General features: G+C 40.8%; 1 protein-coding gene and 2 long non-coding RNA genes across 3 annotated transcripts in view; 2 read left to right on the forward strand and 1 right to left on the reverse strand.

Moving 5' to 3' along the window:
- The window catches only part of LOC308280010 (adrenodoxin-like), an 18,954-nt gene extending 9,055 nt beyond the window's left edge, over window positions 1–9,899 (reverse strand). The window contains exon 1 of the mRNA XM_080720257.1: window positions 9,061–9,899. Within this exon, the coding sequence (XP_080576383.1) occupies window positions 9,061–9,338 (278 nt within the window). The 5' untranslated portion in view covers window positions 9,339–9,899. The remainder of the gene's footprint in view (window positions 1–9,060) is intronic.
- A 6,925-nt stretch (window positions 9,900–16,824) lies between these two features.
- Window positions 16,825–18,679, forward strand: LOC308280495. Its single transcript, XR_013961747.1, has 3 exons — window positions 16,825–16,896; window positions 17,909–17,977; window positions 18,403–18,679. It is a non-coding gene; the product is annotated as an uncharacterized lncRNA (long non-coding RNA).
- Window positions 18,680–20,573: 1,894 nt separating this feature from the next.
- On the forward strand, window positions 20,574–23,534 carry LOC308280077. The gene is made up of 3 exons (XR_013961717.1): window positions 20,574–20,682; window positions 21,821–21,932; window positions 23,250–23,534. It is a non-coding gene; the product is annotated as an uncharacterized lncRNA (long non-coding RNA).
- Window positions 23,535–26,468: the final 2,934 nt, after the last annotated feature.

Below are 26,468 nucleotides of genomic sequence, written 5' to 3' on the forward strand. Positions count from 1 at the left end.
ACTCATTCAAGTCACCCAGGGACTCATTCATGTCATGGTCCTGGGGTCCCGGGGATGCGCCTCCATTGGAGTCCATGTTAAAATAATTTACCGCGTTGCGGTAAAAGAAACAAAAAAAATAAATTCCACAGACACCACCATTGTTCATGGGTGAAAGCATCCTACTTTACCCTACGTTAACACAAATAAAATCCATGTAGAAAGTCTTAAACAGGCGATAGAAACGTCAATATTTTATATTGAGGACTCATAAAACTTTTCTGGGACCCATTTGAATGACCACCTGTGGGTCCCGGGACCCATTACATTGAAAACCTAGTAACATCACTGAATGCCTCGATAAACTAGGATCCCAGGTAAACCCAGAACTTAGCATCAGTCTAAACAAATCAAAATAACACTGTACCATTTTTAACATTGTGTTCAAGAAAACAATAGCATAGCGGAGAGACCTACATACTGTACAGCAGGGGTTCCCAAACCTTTTTGTCTCAGGGCACCCCATGAATATTTTTTTTTAATCCGAGGCACCCCTACATTATAATTTTCACTCCCAGCACCTTATATTTATAGCATATCGTTGTTGTCGGGTGGAAACCTTGTATGTCCAAAACCGTTTGTTGTGTATTTATCATCTATAAAATGTACTAAACTAGTGAAAACAGCCGATCTACAAGCGATGTGAGGCGTTGTGTGCTTGTAGATCGGCTGTTTTCACTAGTTTTGTGCGACAGTCTTGTATGATGAAGCAGGGCTTTGCTTTACCAAAAGACGTACACATTTGAAACTTGGAGATACAAGGTTTCTGCCTGACAGTGACGATATTTTAGTGATTATGTTGCGAGGAAAATGTTGAGATAATAGCCATTTTGGTTAGAACTGACTGAAAATAACTTTGTACTTTAAGTTTAAAATGATACTAAATATTTTTTTTAAGTGTCCAAATAAATTCCAAATATTATCAATTTATCTCGTGGCACTGCCGTGGACTGCCGTCGCGGCACCCCAGGGTGCCCCGTCACCCACTTTGAAAACCCCTGGTCTAAACAAATCAAAATAACACTGTACCATTTTTAACATCGTGTTCATGAAAACAACAGAATAGCAGAGAGACCTACATACTGCACAGTTCAGCAAACTGTGCTATGGGGTCCTCCTTGACCCCGAGGATGAACATTCTTCAACTACTTAGCTTTTACCCGCTGCCTTATCAAATTGGCTTAGCGGCCTTGTGGTAAGAATGTCCACCCTGAGACTGGGAGGTTGGGGTTCAATCTCCAGTCAACTTATTTACACCAAAGAAGACTATAAAATAATGGTTCCAATGAATACCTCCCTGCTTGGCCACCAGCATCAAGTTGGATTGGGGGTAAGGCCCTGAGACATACTAGCATCATGTCCAGGGGGTGTACTGTACTTCAAGCTGCTTCATACTACAGAAACAGGAGATAGGCTCCTGACCTACGGGCCACATGGCTCATTGACTCATCATCGATTGGTTTATAAAAAAAACATGTATTGTAAATCAAAATGAGCTACGGTAATAATTTATCTTTTCCTTTTGTAGGTATTATATAAAACATGACTAATCCGTAAAAATCTACCCCACTTCCTCATCCATTTTTATTTGATTTATTTGATACATTTATGATACAATTCACCAAGGTGCATAGTACAAGAGAATTATCAGGATAGCGCAAAAAGTCTGAAGACTTAATTCCATTGCAGTCCCAGAAGAAATTATTGCAGCATAGATAAAGTATCTAACTGATAACGTGTTATTCTATTATAGCTAACAAAAATCACTGTGGTAATAACATTGCCACAAACAACGACAGTCATAAAACATACAACGTACATATCCACCTCTACATGACTCCTAAAGCTAAACCCATCGGGTGGCAGCCGGAAGGTTACCGGTTCGATTCCCAGACCGGTAGGAAAACATCTGGGTGGGCAAGTGACTGGTCAGTAGGGCATTCACGAATAGTGATTTTTAGTATTCGGATTATTCAACCTCAAAGTATTCGAATAGTCGAATATTCGACAGGACTGGCCAAACTGTCAAATATTAAGTCAGCAAGAGGCAAACATTTTTGCGAGGCGTTGTGAGCATGTAGATCTGCTATTTTCACAATATTTATCTGTGGAACCGAGTCACATTAAATGTAATGCCTACAATTCCAAGTGCTTGTCAGGGTGCTGGTCCCCAGTTCAAATATGTTTATTTTGAGGGTCACAGCCTAAAAAGGTTTGAGAAGCCCTGAATAGAGCATTAACAAATTCATCCACCAGGGGCATTGACACCTCATTCTTATGACTTCCTATCTAGACAAGCTTTATAAACTATATGTTTTTTAAAGAGAAAACAATACAAAAAAAAAATAAGCGAATATTCGACTTTGGTGAACAACGTCGAATAGTGACTTTGATATTCGAATATTTGGTGAATGCCCTACTGGTCAGCACTCACCCCTCCCCCCAAAACCGCTGAAGTGCCCTTGAGCAAGGCAGTGAACTCCCAACTGCTCAATGGCCAAGAGTACAAGACGTGGTTGTACTGATCAGCTCCTTGGTTTTAATGTGTGCGTATGTGTCTGTGTGTGTCTAGGGATGGGACAATATGCGATCATCATATATCGTGATTAAAAACCACTCACGATAATCGTATCGTGGAGATTTAATTTATCGTGATATCGTCCTCCGTCATGCACTGGGATCAATTCACCTTTTATTTGCCAAGCTGCATATCCGGTACCACTTAAACCCTCTATTGGTAAAACGTACTTATAATATATGTACTTGATAGTGATACAGTCTTTTTTTAAATGTCTTTGCCTAAAAATAGCCGATCTACAAGCTCACAACGCGCCACTTTGTGACGCGTTGTGAGCTTGTAGATCTGCTATTTTTTGGCAAATGTTCCACCCCAGGATAATGGATTTTGATTATCGCAATACTATCGTAAATCGCGATTTCTTTTGTCACAATAATCGTGATATGACATTTTCATAACGTCCCATCCCTATGTGTGTCTATGAGCAGGGCGTTGCTTAAAATTAGCGTTTGTGCTTAGCTACTATCCTGGGTAAATATATAAATACAAAAAGACTGATCATCGGCCATAAACTCACTTCATGACATTCAACTTTGATTTTATTTAGTCAAATCTAAAAGCCAACTGTTTTGAGATAATCCTTGTTTTGGACACTGTGTGGACAGAGTGTCAGGGCCAGCCTGCCTCCTATGACGTGAGTACACAGTCAGTGTCAGCCAGGTTAAGGGCAGCAGCAGAGCTTACAAACCTGCAACACAAGTGTTGAGCAGCAAACCACTGGAATCGTTGCACAACAGAGTGTTTGGCCATGAGGAAGACCAGCCTTGGACAAAGCATGTACTGATGGATGGCAGCAATGCTCTGGCCTTAGTGTCATACAAGGCCACAGAATTACATTCCCCACCAGGGCATTTTGCCAAATTTCTACGCGAAAAGCTTGGCAATTTCCCAAAAGCTAACACAGTGGCTGGTCACAGGGGCGTCAATTGGGTATGGCAGGGGTATGCAGCTGCCATACCCGGGGTCCAGGGGGGGAAATAAAAGTTACTCTCTTTGCCTATCTGTTCTGGTTATTATGTTGTTAAATTACAGTAAAATAAGTACAAATGCAAGATTTAACAAAACGGTCACTTTAACACATTGGCCGCCATTTTAACATTGACTGTATGGCTCTCCTGCCATTTTGTTTAATAAAAAAATTGATATATTTTTTTTATATTGACATTTTTCCTAAATTCTGTATTTTTTCGACAATGTCATACAGAACCTCAAATGAAACAGGACAAACTCTAGTCTCACCGAAAAATAAAATAAATAAATAAAAAGCTTTTTTTTCTATAGTTGCAGCCATCTCAAAATAGCCATTTTTGACCAAAATCCAGCTATAATTGAAAGAACTGGAGATATTGACCTTTTTGTGATTGATGGCTTTTCGAGCGAATAACTCAGTTGATATTTGTATTTATGGCGTCAGGCACTTATCAGATAAGTGTACTAATGTAATTATGTAATAGGAATTATTTTTAGAATTTTCTGTTTAGAAAAATGCAGAGAAAAATATTTTTATATGCTATGTCTGACCAAAAACAGCAAGTTCACATTGATATACTATTACTGCTACAGTATTCTACAAGTCTGCTACAAGTCACTTGGGGGCGCTGTCTCTCTGTTTCTGTGTGTAAATGCTAGTTGCGCTCTGTAGGCCTACAGGTGCACACACACACATTGACATCAAAGGGGGCATGAGTCTTTACAACCAGTAAGACTCCCTAATCGGGAGATAAGCGACCGTTGGTCGCTTATCTCCACAAATATCACAACCTCCACCTCTCACGTCATACGGGTAGCCATAGTTACACCTGGAATGTTGAATCTCCATATATGGAGATAACCTACGCATCACACAAAGTCTGACCTCACCAGCCCATACTTGGGCATGGACGACTTATATCTCCATATACGGAGATGGCCATATATGGAGATACGATGACATCACAGAGTCCACAGCTGATGATGTGGCGTGATGTCATACAATACACAAACAAGCCCTATATAAAGGGGCAATTCTCACCAGGGAAGAGAGCATTGCCTGGAATGTTGAATCTCCATATATTGAGATAACCTACGCATCACACAAAGTCTGACCTCACCAGCCCATACTTGGGCATGGACGACTTATATCTCCATATACGGAGATGGCCATATATGGAGATACGATGACATCACAGAGTCCACAGCTGATGATGTGGCTTGATGTCATACAATAAACAAACAAGCCCTATATACTGATGCGATACGATGACATCACAGAGTCCACAGCTGATGATGTGGCGTGATGTCATACAATAAACAAACAAGCCCTATATACTGATGCGGAGATATGAGCAGGGCAAAGGTGTGACGTGTGACGTGTGACGTGTGACCGACCGACGGACGGCCGGTGGAGGTTTTCATAGTAAACTGCTCCCTGACGGTCGCAATAACACTTCTAGAATACACCTCTAGAATGGATTGCTATGACATTTGTTCAACAAGGTGATCAGCAATCTCTCAACACGTCGCTCTGCGACACTTTGAGAGCTTGTAGAGCTTGTAGATCTGCTATTTTCACATTCTAGCACGTTAGAAAATGTCTCCCCCTGCCCCTAAAAAATCCTCTGCACTGCCCTGGCAAGAGCAGGGCAGACGCAGTTTGCTAACGAGGCGAGGCTGTAGTTGATCGATCGCTTGTTGGCTGTAATTGATGCTTGTTTTGGTGGAGCGTGGGCCAGGGACCCCCACGCCCACCTGGTTCCCTAAGTGTTGGCTGGAGACCAGGGGACCCCCTTTGTGAGACCCCATCGACAGGGACCACTTGTCCCTGCAACTGGATCATGTGAACTTTATGTAACAAATGATCGGCTTATTGATTGATTTTACAATGTTATGTAACTCCGCACTGCTCTGGGAGGTCGGCGAAGCGTTGGACCCGCGGACCCCTTATTGGTTCCGTTAGAAAGGCGACCAGGGACCCCCACCTTTGCAAAGGCGATCATGGCTTGTTTGTGGACTAAATACCATTACAAAACTAATATTATAGCCTGGATATATGGATTATAACCCAGGGTGTGGATTCAAATCAACCATCATCATTATCAGGTACGTTTTAGAAGCATTTATATGGCGAATTGGCGATAATTGTGTGTTTTGCGTCTTGAGAGAGAGAGAGAGAGAGAGAGAGAGAGAGGCAGATCTCACTGATAGCACTGTTTTTTTATGGGACTGAACACCATCAGGGGGTCCAACAGGGACCACTGAAACAGAGATATAGTGGTCCTGGAGGGAAGCACACACACACACACACACACACACACACACACACACACACACACAGCTGTTCTCACACTTTTTTTTCTTCTCTTTTTTTTTCCGGCAGCCAGCCTTTTGAGCTCAAATGCGTCTTTTGCCAGTTCACTGTGGGTTATGGGGAGATTTATACATTTGTATTGCAATTTATACATTATTACAGTATTCTTTTCAAACACACTTACTTTGATGTGTGATATTTTAGGTTCCCTTTAAGATAAAAGGTTCAGACTTTGACACGGGCTGTGGAAGAATGTAATTAAACATTACATTATATAAAAGCAAATTCTCTGGACTATCGGGCCTGGCGGGGAACGACATTGGGATTTTCTCGGGACTATCGGGGGAGGCGGGGAATGAGTTAACAAGGTATTATAATTATATTCTCCACACTTGTATTCTCCCCATCTTGACAAAATGGTAGCCTATATTCCCAGGTTCCGCAAGTCAGCTGCACAGGTGCAATTCATTATTGTTAATTGGTGGCACGTTTACTAACATTCCAAGTTTAGCTGCACTTGAACAACCGTTCCAGGCTGCCATATCCAGCCCAAGAAACTGTAGAAACTTGGGAAAAAATGTAATGTACTTCTTAAAATAAATGTATCATGCCTGTTGCCACACCTTAGCTTTTTCTGAACTGACGCCACTGGCTGGTCAATATCTTGTAAATGGCAGATGAAATTCATAGTCACAACTATTACATAATTGCCCAATCATAATTATTTTAATAGCAATTATTTTTGCATAATAATCAGACTCATTTCCATCTATCTGTTGAAAAACCTTTAAAAAATAAAGGAATCCAGATCTACCAGCTCATAGCACGTTGTGATGGGACAGGTTTAAACTATTTTTGAAAGGTTTTTAAAGTATAACATTATTATAATTATGTAGCTTGTTTTGGCCATAGAATAGTATATTTGTTTAGAGATTTTGTACCAATCTTTGTCGGCCAATTATTTATATATTAAAGTTATTTCTCATATCTGCTAAGTGCATTGTTTGTTTAAAAGCCTAAAATGCTATTTATATGTTCAATACCAAAAACACAATTAAATTGTTAATTGCAATTTTTTATATGACAATTAACCATAAAATAAAAATAAAAATGTCATGATCGTAACAGCCTTATTGTGACCCAGTTGATTTAACCCCTAGTGAGAATGTGCATGTACTCAATAACCCCACAGTGTTACACTACTGTACACTGCAGTGTACACACTAGCCACGCTATACTGGCGTTTACATGAAGCCATGCATTATGATGCATGAAGGCTTTGCAGTTTTAATGGATGACATGTAACATTTACTGTACTGTATTCACAGGCAAAACATAACCTGTTAAGATATTTAGACATTACATTTAGTAAACTTCCAACGTTAATATTAACTCACTTTTCAAATACATCATACTACATACTTTATAAGTCAAAAATGTAAACAGCCCGAGGCTAAAAGGATAACACAAAAAGTCCTGGGGGTCTTGTTTCCATTGTGGTCCTATGATGTCAATGGCATAGAGCATTGGTTCTCAAAGTGGGGTCCAGGGACCCACAGGGCTCCTTGAGGGAGTTCCAGGGGATCCCTACTAGCCGCAAATTCCAACACTAGATTTGTTTTAAATTGGATGAATCTACAATACCTCCCATAGGCAGCCAATGCATCAAAACAGTTTTTTGCTTTCTGATTGTATTAAACGACGTCGAACTCACCAATATTGCAGCTCTATGGAAAGCTTGCATTATCCTCTTACTATCTGCAAAGTGTTTGTTTCATACAAACACAGCATAGACATGTTATGAGTTATATCTGTCAATAAATCCAAGCAGACATGTTTTTTTTGAACTTCGGAAGCGCTCGTCTTCTATAACGCCATGTCCCGCTGCCTCCTGCATTAGGCTATGTGACATTTAGAACCAACCAGCTGGTACACAGGACCGCTGAGTGACTTCCAAGTTCCCACAAGCGCTTCCAAACTCCAGCACTTAGAAAAAATAATCACCTGAACTGAATTTCTTGATAGAAAGTAGCTCCTAACATGTCTACAATGGGTTTGTATGAAACAAACACTTTGCAGATAGAAAGAGGATAATGCAAGCTTTCCATAGAGCCGCAATATCGGTGAGTTTGACGTCGTTTAATACAATCACATAGCAAACAACTGTTTTGATGCATTGGCTGCCTATGGGAGGTATTGCAACCCTAGATTAATCCAATTATAAAAAAATCTAGTGTTGCAATTTGCGGCTAATCCCCAGCTAAATGATAGTTAGGAACCAAATGGACCCTTATTGGGTATGTAGCCGCAAATTGCAACACTAGATTTGTTATAATCGGATGAATCTAGGGTTGCAATACCTCCCATAGGGATCCAATGCATCAAAACAGTTTTTGTAGTGTGGCTCTATGGAAAGCTTGGAATTTACTACTCTTGCTATCTGCAAAGTGTTTGTTTCTGAAAAATCCACTGTATAATTGTTATGATTTATTTTCTGTCAATAAATCCGAGCAGTCATGGTTTATTTTCTAAGTCGTGTTGAACTTCGGAAGCGCTCGTCTTCTATAACGCCATGTCCCGCTGCCTCCTGCATAATGTGACATTTAGTACCAGGTGGTCACAGCCTAGGACCGTTGAGGGATTTTCCACAAGCGCTTCCAAACTCCAGGACTTAGAAAAAATGATCACCTGAACTAAATTTCTTGGATAGAAAGTAGCTCCTAACATGTTTACTGTGGATTTTTCTGAAACAAACACTTTGCAGATAGAAAGAGGATACTCCAAGCTTTCCAAAGAGCCGCAATATTGGTGAGTTTGAAGTCGTTTAATATAATCAGATAGCAAAAAAAACTGTTTTGATGCATTGGATCCCTATGGGAGGTATTGCAACCCTAGATTCAACCGATTATAAAAAAAATCTAGTGTTGCAATTTGCGGCTATTGGGTATGTACAAGTGTGTAACCATTTGGTTCCATTTGTACAATCTCAAAGAGTTAAATCAAGTAATACTCAACATTGATTTTACAATATAAATGTGGGTCTAGAAATGCCATTAAATGGGGGTCCGCAACCTAATGCATGTCAAACTGGGGGTCCTTGATATTAAAATGTTTGAGAATCACTGGCATAGAGTTTAAAACAAATTCCTCTCCTCACCTAAGAGGCTGCGTGCTGGTGGTGAAGCCCCTCTGGAGCTGCAGGGTGCTGGCAGGACTGAAGCCCCCCTGGGTGCTAAAAAAGCCACTCTGATGCTGGGTGCTGGTGGGGGTGAAGTGTCCCCTCTGAAGGTGTGTGCTGCTGGTGATGAAGCCCCTGTTGGGTGACAGCAGACAGCCGGACCCCGCCGCAGTGCTCCTCGCCACTGTCCGCAACCAACTTTCTCGCAGCGTTACTTGGACCAGCAGGAGTCTTCTGGTCGCTGTCACCAAAGCCATGTTGTGAAACGAGTGCAGGGAGTTTGACCACAAAGTTGAACCAAAACAAAACGAACCAAAAGACAATGTTGACCAGGAGAGGGAACACTGGAAATCTCTGTTGGAACCGTTACCCCCGCGACCCGATTCTTGATAAGCGGTGGAAGTTGGATGGATGGACGGAACGTGTGTTAATGTGACACAGTCCTAGTGTTGGGACTGCTGGTGGCTAGCGGCGGACTGGCTAGCTGCTTTTAGCTTCCACGGACCACTCAGTCACTGGCTGTCAAGAAGAGTCACTTTCATTGCATAACCAAACATACACGTTCACCTGCTTTACGTGGACAACAAACAACAACAACAATAAAACACGTCCAGACACGTTAACGACACGTCGAGCAGCTCACTGGAACAACAACAAACACAAAAAGTAAAACGTTAGAGACTGCAGGTGAGATGTTATCCAAGTATTTCCTGAATGAAAAAACTATAACCTCGCGTCACCCGACGGCGTCACCAGGCTTTCTCCAGTACCCGCAGGAAGCTTGGTGTCTATGTTATGTCCAGTGCTCGGATCCGGTCTAAAGCCCGCCTACTGTATCCGGTTAATTAAACGAGTATTTTCCTTTCGCACACAAACCATTTCCGTATCCGCTCTAGACCAGATCTGCAAACTGTTGGTCTAAAAAATATATACAGACGCGTAGTCGTGCTAGCGTTGGCCAATCGGGGCACATTATGTGTGGATGCGTTCGGTTTCGTGTTACAAGGTGGCTCCGTTGAGCGGAGTTAAAGCTTGTTTTTAAGCAGACGGTGGTTCCCAAGCTGTCAACTCCGCTCATTTGAAACAACGTGTATTTAAATCGAAGAAGCCCAATGTATTGCCCAACTGCTAGGGAGTTGTATCTTTTTTGGCAAACACTTCGACCTTCTGATTTGAACCTATGCACTCTTTCTACAGCTAAACTGACAGCTGATAATCAGCTGTATAAAGAGTTCAGATATGACAAACGTCAACCAGAGCCCAACATCTTGCCATTAAAAAAACACAAAGCTAAATGAGTTATGGACAAAGCAAAATTGTTTTTATTACATTTTATTTCATGTGGATTGTGGAAAAACAAACTTTTGTAAAAAAAAAAAAGAAGGAACAAAAACAGGAAAAAAAAGTTTTAGTTATGTTTATTTCTTCCCCTTAACGCGCTGAACCCAAGCACATGTTAGCTTAACAGAGCTTTGCTACTAACAGTACACCAACACCATGCCTCGTGTGTACTGTAGCCGCATGTAGGAGTCTGCACTTACTGTAGTTACAGTGAAATGACCCAGTAGCCTAGCTATAAAAATGATGTTGTTTAATTTGAATTCAACATTCCCCAAAACTGAAAAAGGTTCTTTAATATGAATGAAGCGTCTTCTTACTGGTCTGGGTCCACTATACAACCATATACAAATATAAGGTTTTTAAATAAATGTTGAAATAAAGGGTAGACTCACTGAAATATCTCAGTTAATGTCACCAGTCGCTATAGTCAGTCACCACACAGCCTCAGTCCAGAACTTTTAAATCAAAGAGGACACCCCAGGACCATTACCTGCAATTATTTATTTAGTCCGCCAGGTGGAGCAAGAGACAGCATGTTCTCTACTAGGGGCTGACTGAGTCCTATTAAAGGAGTAGTTCACACCCAAAATATATATATATTTTTTGATTACTCACACCATGGAGACTTGTGTTCAATAATATTTTTTTTTAGTATTTGTCTCATTCCAACATGTAAATGTACCCACATTGATTCTGGATGGGGACCCAAATAAGGCCCTGGATGGGGACTCAAATGCATGGGCCTGGATGGGGACCCAAATGCATTTGGGTCAGAATCAATGTGAGTAAATTTACTTGACCGTTGACCCTAAATTTACCCCCATTGATTCTGACCCAAATGCATTTGGGTCCCCATCCAGGGCCTTATTTGGGTCCCAATCCAGAATCAATGGGGGTAAATTTACTACTAGTAAGACGCCTCAGGGCGACATGCGACCTCGCACCAAATTCTTGGCCATCTGGCCAGTGATGTATATCGGACCAGTTACCCATTAATATTGATGACATTGGGACAGGGATCTCCATATATGGGCATAACACGTATGTTGATTAGTAAAGCCAAGCAGGGCCTGGCAAGTTACGGCCTGGGTTTGATGCCTAGGGATCTCCATATATGGGCATAAGGGGGTACCCTAACAGGGCATCATATAAATATTTTTTTGTCTTAGGAATGAGACGAATGTATGTGCATGGCATGAATAATGACTAATAGAAAAAAAGGTCGTTTTAGGAGTGAACTACCCCATAAGGCTATTATGGTTATATTTACTATTTGAATATAGGCCTGTATTCTATCAAATATACAGTTCAAATTGATAAAGAAGATTCCATATCCTTTCATGTATTTCTTCCTCGGTTATATTTGTTCAAAAATCTAAGGGCAAACTTAAGTGTAACTAGTAACTCAGCTCAATCCATTGAAGTGGGGCTTGGCAAGATGGATATTAATCAATAATCTGTAGGCTGTCAGTGAAGTGCTGTTGACGAGGTTTATGGCCGAGGCAGGTCGATATTTATAGGAATGGCTTGTACCTCAGACTCACTCAGTGTACACAGATCTGAGCGACACGGCTGTCCCAGGTGAGACACACACACACACACACACACACACACACACACACACACACACACACACACACACACACACACACACACACACACACACACACACACACACACACACACACACACACACACACACACAATAGACTGCACTATCATTAGTGTAAATTCATGTTTTCTTTTTTTTGTTTGCTTACACATTATATTTTTTCATTAATATAATGGATTCTTTTATTATTGTGTATTTATCATTTAACCACTTAAACCTTCAATACTTAGGCCTGTAATTAGTTAACTTGCCCTTTTGTCCCTCTCCACTAAACCTCTAAACCAGAAATTGCAGCTATTTTCTGCAAATAAGGATGAAAACGGATGCTAGGGTTCAAATAGTTAACGTAAAAAAATAAAAAATAAAAAAAAATGTTTCGTCAAGACTTTATATGAAGGTCAGGTCTATGAACACATTTATATTGCATTTATAAGGCAGGTGACACTTGCCTTATGAATGTGCCACTTGCCACTTGGCTAAACGTGTATAGGCTAATTGTGCATAACAACAAAATAGTCAAAGTGAACTACTGTTGTTGTTGTTCTGTAGCCTACCAGCTGTACCATGTCTGATGTATAAACTGTGCTTATTGTCTCCACCAGCCGAAGGCTGAGGGAGAGTATGTTTTCCCCTCCGTCCGTGCGTCCGTGCGTCCGTCCGTCCGTTTGTCCGTTACCAGCTAATCTCCGGCGCCGTTGGCCCGGTCGCTGCCAAACTGTGCACACACACTCCCTCGACACCAATTCAGAACCTCTGCCCCAAATATTTCACATGGGCCTGTTCTAGCGCCACCAGGAGGCCGACTTTTGCAAAACTAACTTTTGCCAGTACTCCTACAGATTTTGTCCAAAAATCACGTAAATCAGTAGACAGTATCTCTACAGTCATGTGATCGACATGGATGTGTCAGATTTTCCATATTCCATCCTGATTGGCTAAAACTGGCTTTCAAAGTTTGCAGGATTGGTCAGTTTTGAATAAAATGCCTGAAATCCTGAACGCAGTGTGCGATTTTGGTGAAATTGTGCATGCACATTCCCAATAGGCAGAGGAATAAATGCCACTTAAGAAAAATCAAATCAGCCTCATGGTGGCGCTATAACAGGCCGATTCATGTTTTCACCTATAACTCCACCGATTAGTGTCAAACTTTGTATGCGCACTCCTTAGAGGCCAAGGTAAAACCTTTTCCCTGCATTTTTCACATCAGCCTTTTATAGCGCCATCAGGAGGCCGACTTATGTAAAACACATTACATGCCTGACCTGGTGGAGACCTGTGCTCGGAAGAGCACTGCTTCTAGTTAATACATGTGTCTGTCTGTCCATTCTCCTGTGTGCAGGATGCTGACGTTTGTATTATTATGCCTGGTCCTCTCAGGTAAGACATCCAGCTCTTCATTGTTTATTGAGAGATATTCACCAAACACACATAATATCATTTATTATTTAGTCATTCTTTCACAGTTTCAATACAATGTAGGGTTTCACATCCAAACAAAAGTTTGGCTGTGTACTAAAATGTATGTTGTGGTGAAGATGGTATTTGGCAGTCAAATATTGGGCCACTGTGGTCGTGGTCTTTCTTTCTTCTTTATTTTATTAATCTTCAATTTATTCAGTGTACTGGAGTTCACTCAAATCTTAAGAACATTATAAATCAATATTCATGTATTTTAATTGAGGGGCTAATTAGGGCTGGGATGCGATAAAAAATTGTAATCTAATTAATTACAGGCTCTGTGATTAATTAATCACATTTTAATCGCACATCGATATTTGACCTGAGAAGCATTTTCTTTTTAAAGTAGAACACATTTTGTTGTACGAGTGAATGTACGAGTGAAATTTTGCATCCACTGGGCCAAGCAAAGTAGTAGGGCAGGAGAGAGGGGTCTACCAGCACCCCAATGACATGTTTTCGAAACCTGTTTTTTTTGGACCGTTATGATGTCTAGTTATGATTTCTGCTTGTTGCCGTCGCCAACTAATACCCCATGGGGTTCATTTTTAACCTTTTCTCACAACTATTCCCAATCTGAACCATACAATGGTCATAACAGAAAATGCCATAACGCTTGATGTAAACAACCTACAGGGACAAATGAACACACTTTTCTATATGATTTTGACCCAGGGAATTCATTAAAGTGGTTATTTTTTACATTTAAGCACATCTTGACCCTATTTCAGGACAGAAACGGCGAAGAATAACCCAAAAATGTTCAAAACACGTCTATACTTCTCTTTGTACAGATGAATTAAGGTGTATTCTTTTGATACCACAGGTTTTTTAGGACCCTTATGATGTCTAGTTATGATTTCTGCTTGTTGCCGTGGTCAACTAATGTCCCATGGGGTTAATTTTTAACCTTTTCTCACATATCCCCAATTAGTGTGGGGATTTAGGGGAGCAAATGCTAAATTCGTGCAATTTTGACTTAAAGCGCGAAATTTTGCACAGATGTAGCCCAGGGCTTGCTCTAATGATTTAGCTAGGGCGCCCGAGTCTGCGACCTTCAGGGTCTCCACAGCGGTCAAATCAAGTCGGGCTTCCATTGACTTTCTATACAGGAGGAAAATACCCAGAAAAAGATTTTTTTTCTGGGTATTTAAGGAGGATCTGAGGGGTCTAACTAGGGGTTTGTCATGATGCTGAATCCATGGCATGCATTTGTTTTGCACAAAAAACATTCAGTGGGCTAGAAATGGCCTTAGAACACAATAGACGTATGGGTGAGTATTCATGTTAGTCGGAGGCCTTAGGGTTTTTTTTTCTCGTGCTAATCAGACTAAAAGTTCAAGATTTTGCACAGATGTAGCTCAGGGCATGCTCTAATGATTTAACTAGGGCGCCCGAGTCTGCGACATTCGGGGTTGCCACAGCGGCCAAATCAAGTTGGGCTCCCATCGACTTTAGTGATGAAAAGTGATGAGTCATCACTTTTCAGAGTTGTGTGGGTGCAGTGGCGACCCCGAAGGTCGCAGACTCGGGCGCCCTAGCTAAATCATTAGAACATGCCCTGAGCTACATCTGTGCAAAATTTTGAACTTTTAGACTGATTAGCACAAGAAAAAAAAAACCTAAGGCCTCCGACTAACATGAATACTCACCCATACGTGTATTGTTTTCTGAGGCCATTTCTAGCCCACAGAATGTTTTTTGTGCAAAACAAATGCCTGCAATGGATTCAGCATCATGACAAACCCCTAGTTAGACCCCTCAGATCCTCCTTAAATACCCAGAAAAAAAATCTTTTTCTGGGTATTTTCCTCCTGTATAGAAAGTCAATGGGAGCCCAACTTGATTTGACCGCTGTGGTGACCCCGAAGGTCGCAGACTCGGGCGCCCTAGCTAAATCATTAGAGCAAGCCCTGGGCTACATCTGTGCAAAATTTTGCGCTTTAAGTCAAAATTGCACGAAATTAGCATTTGCTCCCCTAAATCCCCACACTAATTGGGGATATGTGAGAAAAGGTTAAAAATGAACCCCATGGGACATTAGTTGACCACGGCAACAAGCAGAAATCATAACTAGACATCATAAGGGTCCTAAAAAACCTGTGGTATCAAAAGAATACACCTTAATTTATCTGTACAAAGAGAAGTATAGACGTGTTTTGAACATTTTTGGGTTATTTTTCACCGTTTCTGTCCTGAAATAGGGTCAAGATGTGCATAAATGTTAAAAATAACCACTTTAATGAATTCCCTGGGTCAAAATCATATAGAAGTGTGTTCATTTGTCCCTGTAGGTTGTTTACATCAAGCGTTATGGCATTTTCTGTTATGACCATTGTATGGTTCAGATCGGGAATAGTTGTGAGAAAAGGTTAAAAATGAACCCCATGGGGTATTAGTTGGCGACGGCAACAAGCAGAAATCATAACTAGACATCATAACGGTCCAAAAAAAACAGGTTTCGAAAACATGTCATTGGGGTGCTGGTAGACCCCTCTCTCCTGCCCTACTAAAGCGTTCTGATCTGATCGGCTACTTCTCCCTTTGCGTTTGTTGTCTCTTCTTGGTTGGTGCTGCATCGCTATGATCGCAATCGCAATTAATCAGTTAAAGTCCCAGCCTTAATATATATATATATATATATATATATATATATATATATATATATATATATAGATTCCATAACTACTGTAATTGGGAGTGTAATACAATGTTTTGGTCACTGATTAACGGTTATGAATGTAAGGGGATTAGTCTTTGACCTGTATTAGTCAAGCAAGAGCTGTTATCACAATTTGAACATATTCTTCCTTGTTTAATGATTGAGCACACAAGCAGCCACCCAACAGTCACTCCTCAGAGATGTTGAACCGATAATATGAGTTGGTTCAACCCCTAGAAATCCAAGGTGTGTGTGTGTGTGTGTGTGTGTGTGTGTGTGTGTGTGTGTGTGTGTGTGTGTGTGTCAGTGTGTGTGTGTGTGTGTGTGTGTGTGTGTGTGTGTGTGTGTGTGTGTGTGTGTGTGTGTGTGTGTGTTAATCAATGGTAATGGTTTGGTTGTCGTTGTTGTTTGTCTACAGAAATCAGTGTATCGTCAGTACATAATCATGGGATTTATTTTTTCCTAAATGTCTGGATTTCCTGTGACCCCATAGGGCTCCAAGCTGTCCCTCTCCCCCGCACTAGAGACATGGTCAGGGCAAGAAGTGTGGCCCTGGGTAGACCCTCCACCTACCATCTACCCAATGGCTTCCATCAGGGAACAGAGCCCTCAACCGTGCATGGACGGCCTTTCAGTGGCTTTCGACAGGGCACAGAGCCCTCCAGCCGTTACCTCATTGATCTGGACACAGGCCTGATGAAGGAACACATGAGTGAGATGGACAGGAGAGTCCTACCTGGTGGGTGGAGTCTCCCGTGCAGGCACGTGCACACACATAGAAATCAAAGGGGGCTTGAGCCCCTGTCCTTTTATCTGTCTGTATGAACGAATGATTGTTTATTTCGAACATAAAAAAAGACAAAATAGAATACAAATTGGGGTAATAATAATAATAATAATGCATTAAAAAAACTATTAAAACAAAAAACAACAAAAGTAAAACACAAAATAACACACAATACTATTGCATAATAAATAATAATAATTTCAATATCATAATATGTTCGAAAAGGAGTAGGAAAGAAGTGTAAGATCCAAAATCAAATTAAATCTGTTTTCTATCTAAAACTTCCTAATAAAAAACTCAACAGTGCTGAACCATACTGTTACTTACTGTATACACTATTACTATTAGTAAAAAGTGCCCTCTCCAGACCATGAATGCGGTTTCTACTGTGGTGAAAGAAATGTAAATGTCCTCTTTCCATGCCATACCTGAAGGCAGCATTCAAGAGAATTGCCTTGTCCAAACTCTCCTGAACTTGAATGCAGCATCTTATGTTGAAAGAATTGCCCTCTCTGTGTAGAAATCCATGCCATACGTCACATCTCCAGTATTCACTTGATTATGCTTAGTTTAGTGTGGTATCAAGTACCGAAAATAGCCGACCTCCAAGCTCACAAGGCGTCGCGTTGTGACGCGTTGTGAGCTTGGAGGTCTGCTATTTTTGATATTTTCACCAAAAGGCCCTTTTAGAAATGTCAGCACCTGCCTCTCTAACATTCACTGCACGTCCCTGCTATGCAATCTCAGCAAACATGTACATAACGAAACCTTGTGTTTACTGTTTAGTATGTGAACCACTTGATTTAACTCTGCTAAAAATAAAACAAAGACAAATGTGATGTTAATAAATGCTAATTAAACATTACTATGTTGATGAGATATTCCAATACTATATGTCACTAAATTATGCGTTCTGTCTTTCATGTTCTGTGACTTCCTGTCCACTCTGACTGCTTTGTTTAAGTTGCCATTCGTCGTGGCCTTGGCCATGGCTTTGGAGAGATGCAGAGGAGACACTGGCTTTCGAATGAGGGTAAGAGAAAGTAAAATGGAGACTAAACAGAGCATTTATACCACATTCCTCATTCTTGTCACATTCTATGTGAAACAAATCAAACTGAAACAGAACTACAAAAGTATGTGCTGTTCTTCTGCTGCACACAAACAGACAGACGGATGGACACACGACACAGAGCGTGGCAAAACATAATCTCCGCCTCCTGGCAGAGATAATCACAGATGCACATTGTTGTTCTTGTCAGAGGAAGAGTGCATATTTTACCATGGAGATAATTATGAGATTAACTTGTTATAAAACATTTAATTTATAATTGATCAAACTTCAAACAAATACAATTGTTCATGTTTAGGTATTGCATTATTGAGCTATATCAATGTATTCAAACAAAGGAAATAATCAATAAAGGGATATTAACAGGTTGATGCATCTTTTTCTAGTTGAAGTTCCAGCTCAGAGGAAAGGTGAAGGCTGGGTGAGAGTGGAGGAACCCTCAACCTACCATCTTCCAGAGGGATTCAGCCAGGGCACAGAACGCTCTCTTCACATCCCAGATGGTTTTAGACAGGGAACTGAACCCAATATGATCCCAGATGGTTTCAGACAGGGAACTGAACCCATCCATATCATCCCAGATGGGTTTAGACAGGGAACTGAACCCAATATGATCCCAGATGGTTTCAGACAGGGAACTGAACCCATCCATATCATCCCAGATGGGTTTAGACAGGGAACTGAACCCAATATGATCCCAGATGGGTTTAGACAGGGAACTGAACCCAATATGATCCCAGATGGTTTCAGACAGGGAACAGAACCCATCCATACTATGCGAGATGGTATTAGACAGGGAACAGAACCCAATGTGATCCCAGATGGTTTTAGACAGGGAACTGAACCTATGGTCGCTATCCCAGAAGGTTTCAGACAGGGAACAGAACCCATCCATGTGATTCTGGATGTTTTCAGACAGGGAACAGAACCTATGGGTTCTATGCCAGAAGGTTTCAGACAGGGAACAGAACCTATGGGTTCTATGCCAGAAGGCTTCAGACAGGGAACAGAACCTATGGTCTCTATCCTAGGTTTCACACAGGAAACAGAACCCATCCATATCATCCCAGATGGGTTTAGACAGGGAACTGAACCCAATATGATCCCAGAAGGTTTCAGACAGGGAACTGAACCCATCCAGGGAACAGAACCCAATGTGATCCCAGATGGTTTCAGACAGGGAACCAAACCCATGGGTTCTATGCCAGAAGGTTTCAGACAGGGAACAGAACCTATGGTCTCTATCCTAGGTTTCAAACAGGAAACAGAACCCATCCATATGATCCCAGATGGTTTTAGACAGGGAACTGAACCCATCCATATGATTCGAGATGGTTTCAAACAGGGACCTGAACCCAATATGATCCCAGAAGGTTTCAGACAAGGAACAGAGCCTATGGTCTCTGTGCCAGAAGGCTTCAGACAGGGAACAGAACCTGCTATGGTCTCTATCCTAGGTTTCAAACAGGAAACAGAACCCATCCATATCATCCCAGAAGGTTTCAGGCAGGGAACAGAGCCTATGGTCTCTATCCCGGAGGGTTTCAGACAGGGAACAGAGCCTATGGTCTCTATCCCGGAGGGTTTCAGACAGGGAACAGAGCCTATGGTCTCTATCCCGGAGGGTTTCAGACAGGGAACAGAGCCTATGGTCTCTATCCCGGAGGGTTTCAGACAGGGAACCGAGTCATCCACGTTCCAGCTTCCAGTAGGATACAGGCAGGGCACAGAGTTCTCCATCTCCACATTCCGGACACAGGCAGAGAAATGTGATGGGGAGATCATCAATGAACGCTGCTACCAGTTCAACCCCATTCCACTGGCCTTCAAGGAAGCTCAGGTTAGATGAACACATGTTGCCATCTACCATTTAAAGGTGGTGTAACTCAATATGTTTTGCACAAAAAAGGTTAAAGCTTTATATTCCAATGACACTGTAATCCCTGCGTGTTTTTTTAAGCATTGCTTTCAATGGAATGCCATTGTGTGGGATGCGGTCACACTCCGTCAACAGAATGAAAGAGAACTAAAAAGTTGCAATTCTGGGAAATTTATAGTGTGGTTGCCGTTTTTGCTTTTTCCCCATTCAGGTCAATGGGGAAAATGTATTCACTAATAAATAATCTCAACAACAACATATCTCTTAGCAAAATGCATGCACACGATTCCGGATGAAGCCGGTCGATTTGACATATGAGTCGAGTGTGTACCACCAACATTTTTGGTGTTACTCTATAAAGTGTTGGGGTAACTCTATAAACAATTCTCCCTTATTAGTGATATTTCCTTATGCAGATGTTAGAGAATGACACATCTTTGATGTTTGTTAATGCAACTTGTTAACATAACTAACTCTAAACGTAGCTTCGTGTGTGTGTGTGTGTGTGTGTGTGTGTGTGTGTGTGTGTGTGTGTGTGTGTGTGTGTGTGTGTGGGTCCCTAGTTTTCATGCAGAGCACTGAGTCCAAACGCTGACCTCGCGTCTGTGAACAACCATGACCTGCATTCTCGTCTGGTGTCCATGGTGACCAAGAGCGGCACGGCCAGCCCTGTGCAGACCTGGCTGGGAGGAGTGTTCAAGGCAAGTTCCCTTTTCATTTCAAGGACCAGAACTAAGAGTGTATTCTCTACAGCAATGGTTCCCAAACCAATTTTGATGGGCCACGGGTAAATTAACATTTCTTTCCATTTACTACATTTGAAAAAGTTTAAGCTAAATAAATCACAACTTTTCATCAATTCAAAACAATTCAATAATAATAATAACAAGTTCAAGTAGTGAATGTAGCTGATCCACAAGCTCGAATCAGCTACATTCAACGCGGTGCGACGAGACGCGTTGTGAGCTTTCTCTTTTGGGTCTTGAGCTAAAAAGTTGCGGTGCTCTAGATGCAGTGTATTTGATCCCTGTCCCCAAATCCCTCACACATTGTCAGTAGCCTAATCCTAAAACATATTCTACATCTGATGTAGTTCCATTTTCTGCTCTGTAGCTTGTGAAAGGAGGCCATTCATTCAGTCCATCAGATAAGTTATCAACAGAGCCAGACTTTGATGTGTTAACCTTGATAAAACATTGGCCTTTGAACATTTTGTTATGCTTTGAATAGTCCTGTCGACTCGACAAGGACAGTTATTTAGCAAGGCAACCGTGAAATTAATTCAAATTGAGGTTTATTAAAACTGTGAAGCTGTCACTGTATGCCTCAAATTATTTCAATCGGCTAGTGATTTTAACACTAAAACTGGGTGTAAGTATGAGGGAAAATACAGCCCAGTTCATATAAGCTTTAACATGATAGTACGCAAGACTGGACTGAAGTGTGTGTGTGTGTGTGTGTGTGTGTGTTCGGGCATTAACGACTTGTGATTTTTGCAATTCCGACTCAGTAAAAAGTTGAGTTGAAGTCGACTTTATCGTTTGATGACTTCATCACATCACACACGACCCCCCAATTATTTTGGGGGGTCCCCAGATGATTAACTTAATGTGCAACATTGTTTTCTCACTCAACTGTAAACAAACCAACATAAAGTTTAAGTAGAGGGTATCTTCACATTTCTAAAGTGCCAAATTAAGGCCTTTTTAATACCTCTAAAATGGCAAATTAAAACATTGTCCAAATTGTCGAATATATAGAGGCAGAAATTGTGAAAATAGCCGAACTACATGCTCACAAGCATGTAGATCAGCTATTTTCACAATAGAAAGTCATTTTGACTTTCTCTGGTGGGAGTCGACTTGTAAGTCGACTGAGTCGACTTTTTCGTTAATGCCCTAGTGTGTGTGTGTGTCCTCATCCAGAACCAGCAGGCTGAATGGACTGATGGGTCAGAATGGGGTTACAGTGACTGGATGCCAGGTCACCCCAACATTCACACTGACAAGCCAGTCTGTATGGAGATGTTCAGGCTCGGTAAGACCTTCTCTCTCCAATAAGACTCAAGAATCTAAACAAACTGGAGCACAGAGATGTCATTTTGTTCATTTCCAAGGAGATGCAGATGGACTTGACACTATGTGACACAATGTATTTAACATGTTTCATGGCCCTTCATTTATCGTCACTGTCGGGCAGAAACCTCGTATCTCCATGTTTCAAATTTTTATGTTTTTTTCCGCAAATTAAAGCCCTGCTTCATCATACAAAAGTGGAGAAAACAAAGTGGAGAAAACAGCAGATCTACAAGCACACAACGCCTCGCACCAGTGCTTGTAGATCGGCTGTTTTCACTAGTTTAGTTCATTTTTTAAATGATAAATACAAAACGAACGGATTTGGACATACTGTACAAGGTTTCCACCCGACAACGACGTTATGCAAGTGTGCTGTGTGCAGTGTTGTGACATAAAACAGCCTGATTAAACGGGGCTATAAATCAGAGGGACATTGGTAGATACCGTAGGAGTTAAACCAACTTAACAGCTGATAAGATTCTGATAAATAACAACCTTGCTGCATTGTGTGGTGACCTTTGCCATGTGACATGGAAGACATCCGTAGATCAAGTACTACAGCATGTACAATATTATTGTACATCCTCACTATGTATTGATTCATGTCATACAAGACTCCATTAAGCCTGAGGTAACTCGTAATTTCGTAAGCCTAGTTACAGTAGGAACCAAATGGACCATTAAGGGTCTGCAGCAAGTCCATACACTGATGGGAGTTAAATTAACTCTGATGATTTTACATTGTGGACTGGGCTCCCAGAGTATCAAAAGGGGGTCTTATAAAATTAAAACGCTTGAGAAACACTGCAGTATGAGATTTAAATGTCTCGTATCTAGGCCTGTCACAATTATTACATAATTGTCTAATTGCAATTATTTGACATAATCGCAGTTATCCTTTTCATAATTGGCATAATCATTTCCATGTTGAAAATGTGTCATATATTTTCAAACATAAAAAAAAAAAACAGTGGAAATAGCAGATCTACAAGCTCACGTGACACGATGCGATGCGTTGTGAGCATGTAGATCGGCTATTTCCACTATCAATGTTCTTTTTAAAGTATAAAGTTGTCAAACATGTCAGTCTTTTCTTTTTATATTTAGGTTGTGTCATATCTGCCCATGTGCATCTTCAAAGCCTAAAAGCTGAACAGAAACAATTACATCGTTAATTGCAATTATTTAAGTGACAATGAATCGTCATGTAAAATGCTCTAATCATGACAGCCCTACTCATAACCGTTCTGTGTGTCTCTCATTGGCCTACCCACAGAGGAGAGTTGGTGGTCAGCAGTGAACTGTGAGCTGAAGAGAGCGTCCATCTGTTCCTTCCCCATGGCAGCATAAATGAATACACAAACACACCACAGTGGAATTGTTGTTGAAGAGCGTACACATACTGTATGAGTATATTCAGATCTTAAGATGATTGTTGTGCAAAATGTGACATTGGATGAGCGTATTGTGCTCTCTCAGAAACCAAAGTAAAGACCACCTATGGCAGTAAAATGAACACTGACATTAACAAATAACATCCATACGTCTAATAAAATGTGAGCATTTCAAATGTGTAACTCTACTTCTTCAGAATAATTCAGTCAGTGCAGTGCACATCATGTGATCTTGTATATTGTCTCATCACCCCGCACGTAGTCCTAGGGAGACAAATGAATCAAAAACAAATTGATACTTAGTAAAGAAATTATGCTGACAAATAACAGTAATTTACATTCATTATTTTCCTACAAGAACTCCCTTCACAGCAAGCAAACGTATAGAACAAAGCAGAATTTACATCCGTTTAAATTTAGACAGCACTTTTAATGATAATTTTTACACGTGTGTATACAAAGCAATTTGTCTGTACAAGTCAGGGAGACAGTTAAAACAATCTGTTACAATTTAGTACCTGGAAAGTGCAAAAAGTACAATTCAAATACATCAAAATAAAAATCATGCTGTACATTATATACTGTATTCATAAATAATCAGATATACACACACATCCATTTTGGTGACAGTCACAGAGAACGGAGCTACTGTAAGACACAAACTAGTACTTTTTCCATGGATTTAGATTTGAGTTTTAATTCCTATACAGTATATATATATATATATATATATATATATATATATATATATATATATATATATATATATATATATATATATATATATGGTCACCATTAAAACCGTGGGTGTTCTCTGCTGGAATGCTGCTTTACTTTAAACTTCTGTCAGGCAAAAAAAGAAAATCAATCATGAGAACCTACTTCTATAGACGAAAACAAAACACACCTGGGAACAAAAGGCACTCTTGATTTGGTGCAGTAGTGGAAGTGAGACCCCCCAAAATGCTTCCGACAGTGGTCTCGTGTCTGAATGACAAATAAACGCGCGCGAGAAAAAATAACGAAACTTTGGAAAAGCCTCCCATACACCTTTTATGGTGATTAAAGTGGTAGGTTGACACATAGGCCTACTGTACATGCCAACCAAAATGAGTGGAAATAAAATAGAGAACATTTCTTTACAAGAACACGGTTGGTCTTCATAATAAAGCATCCGGTACATCTTTGTGACACTTTAAAAAAAAACAGAAATAAGAAACAATCAGATAGACAGTAACAAAAGCACTGTGTCCAATAAAACGTATGGAGGCTTTGACTGCAATGTTATGTTGATTTTAGACACAGCACCGTATACACATTGTAATGCCGTCACATGAAAATCAATCATGAAATAAAGACTTTGGCGTAAAAAAACAAACAATAAACACATGTACAAACATTTGTGTGTTCACAAATGCACACACAGAAGTGGCGTGAACACACTGTAGTATCTGTGCAAATGTGTTGGAAGAGTTCGAGCGTCGTAAAAAAAATCACTCAGTCTCTTAAACGATATTTATACTTTGTTGCGCCATAGACGATAGATGATAGAAAAGCTCACAACACGTTGTGAGCTTGTCTAGCGGCTTTTTCTGGCGCGCGACATCAACTTGCTATGAAGTATAAATCAAGCAATACAAGCTGACCAGGTCAACACGTAGAGGTGAACTTTCACCTCGATGTCCGTGGCTGTTACTGCATTGGTGGAACTGCCAAAAGAAACGTGTCACTCCGAAAATAAGTAAGGAGGAACCTCGAAGGAGGAAACCAAATTAAATAAAATTAGGACAAATGAAACAAGAAATCTTGAGGCAATGATAACAGCTGACGTTAACTGGAGGGGTTCAATGCAGACTACCCTCCACTGCCCAGCTGTTAGAATGTAAAGGAAGACTGCTTTGAAAGACCAACCTCGGTGTGTGGCAGAGGAAGTCCAGAGGAACAAACCATATTGCTGGTAATGCTGACATCTCACTAAAGCCCTTAATGATCCCCACCTCCCTCCCCTTCACCTTAGTGCGGGTGAAGCATGGAGTTTAGAGAATGTAGAATGCAGCAGAAATTACCTGACATAGAGCAGTGGTTCTCAACCTGTGGGTCAGGACCCCTAGGGGGGTCCCCAATTTATTTTGGGGGTCCCCAGATGATTAACGTAATGTGAAACATTGTTTTCCTCAATTAACGGTAAACAAACCAACATACAGTATAAGTGTATAGACGGTATCTGCACATTTCTAAAGTGACAATTTAAGGACTTTTAAGACTCTTTTATGAAATAAAATGAAAAACATTCTCCATGTTGTCAAATATTAGAGGCAGAAATTGTGAAAATAGATCTGCTATTTTCACAATAGAACCGTGTTAAACAAAATGTAATGCCCCAAGTCTTACAATACTACAGCTCGAAAAGGTTGAGAACCACTGACATAGAGAACATATACTGTAATGTCTCAAGTTGCTCTCGAGAAAAAACAACCGCTAATTATAAATAAATGGATTCAAGTAAATTAAAATGTTTGATAATGTGTGGAGAGCTAAAGGTCATGAGAAAGTACAGAGGCGTGACTGACCTTTGGCTCTGCGTAGTGTCTCATGGTGTAGTGTTATTAAATCATATTCTTTACATACGTCATGCCTCAATATAACACAGACTACGTCATTTCTCTCGACTTTCATCTCATGCCTATGGGTTCTCCAAATATAACAAGTGTCGGCTAAATCTAATGTCGCAGGCAACAACGATGTGTGACTTCTGCGACGTGTGTTCGTCGCTACCTCATGGGCCATGGTCACAATATGGAAAACGACAAAGAAATGCACTGGCCGCCTGCATGCGTTTGCCAAAAGACAACAAATGAACAAACATCAGTAACAATAAAATAAAACAAATGAAAAATGCGTACACACACTCACACACACAGGGATGTGAGCCTCACCGCATAAGGCACCTCACTGAGGGCTAAGAGGACAAACTATGAAAGGCCACTCGCATTTCAACACGGAGACGCAGACCTTAGAACAATCAGACACACATGCTCCTGGACAGCTCCTGAGCACCAAGACCAGTTAGCTGACTAGGTTTCTTGACGATTTAGGTTGAC

This window comes from Nannobrachium achirus (genome assembly GCF_963921795.1).
Source record: "Nannobrachium achirus genome assembly, chromosome: 24".
In the NCBI taxonomy this organism is placed as follows: Eukaryota; Metazoa; Chordata; class Actinopteri; order Myctophiformes; family Myctophidae; genus Nannobrachium; species Nannobrachium achirus.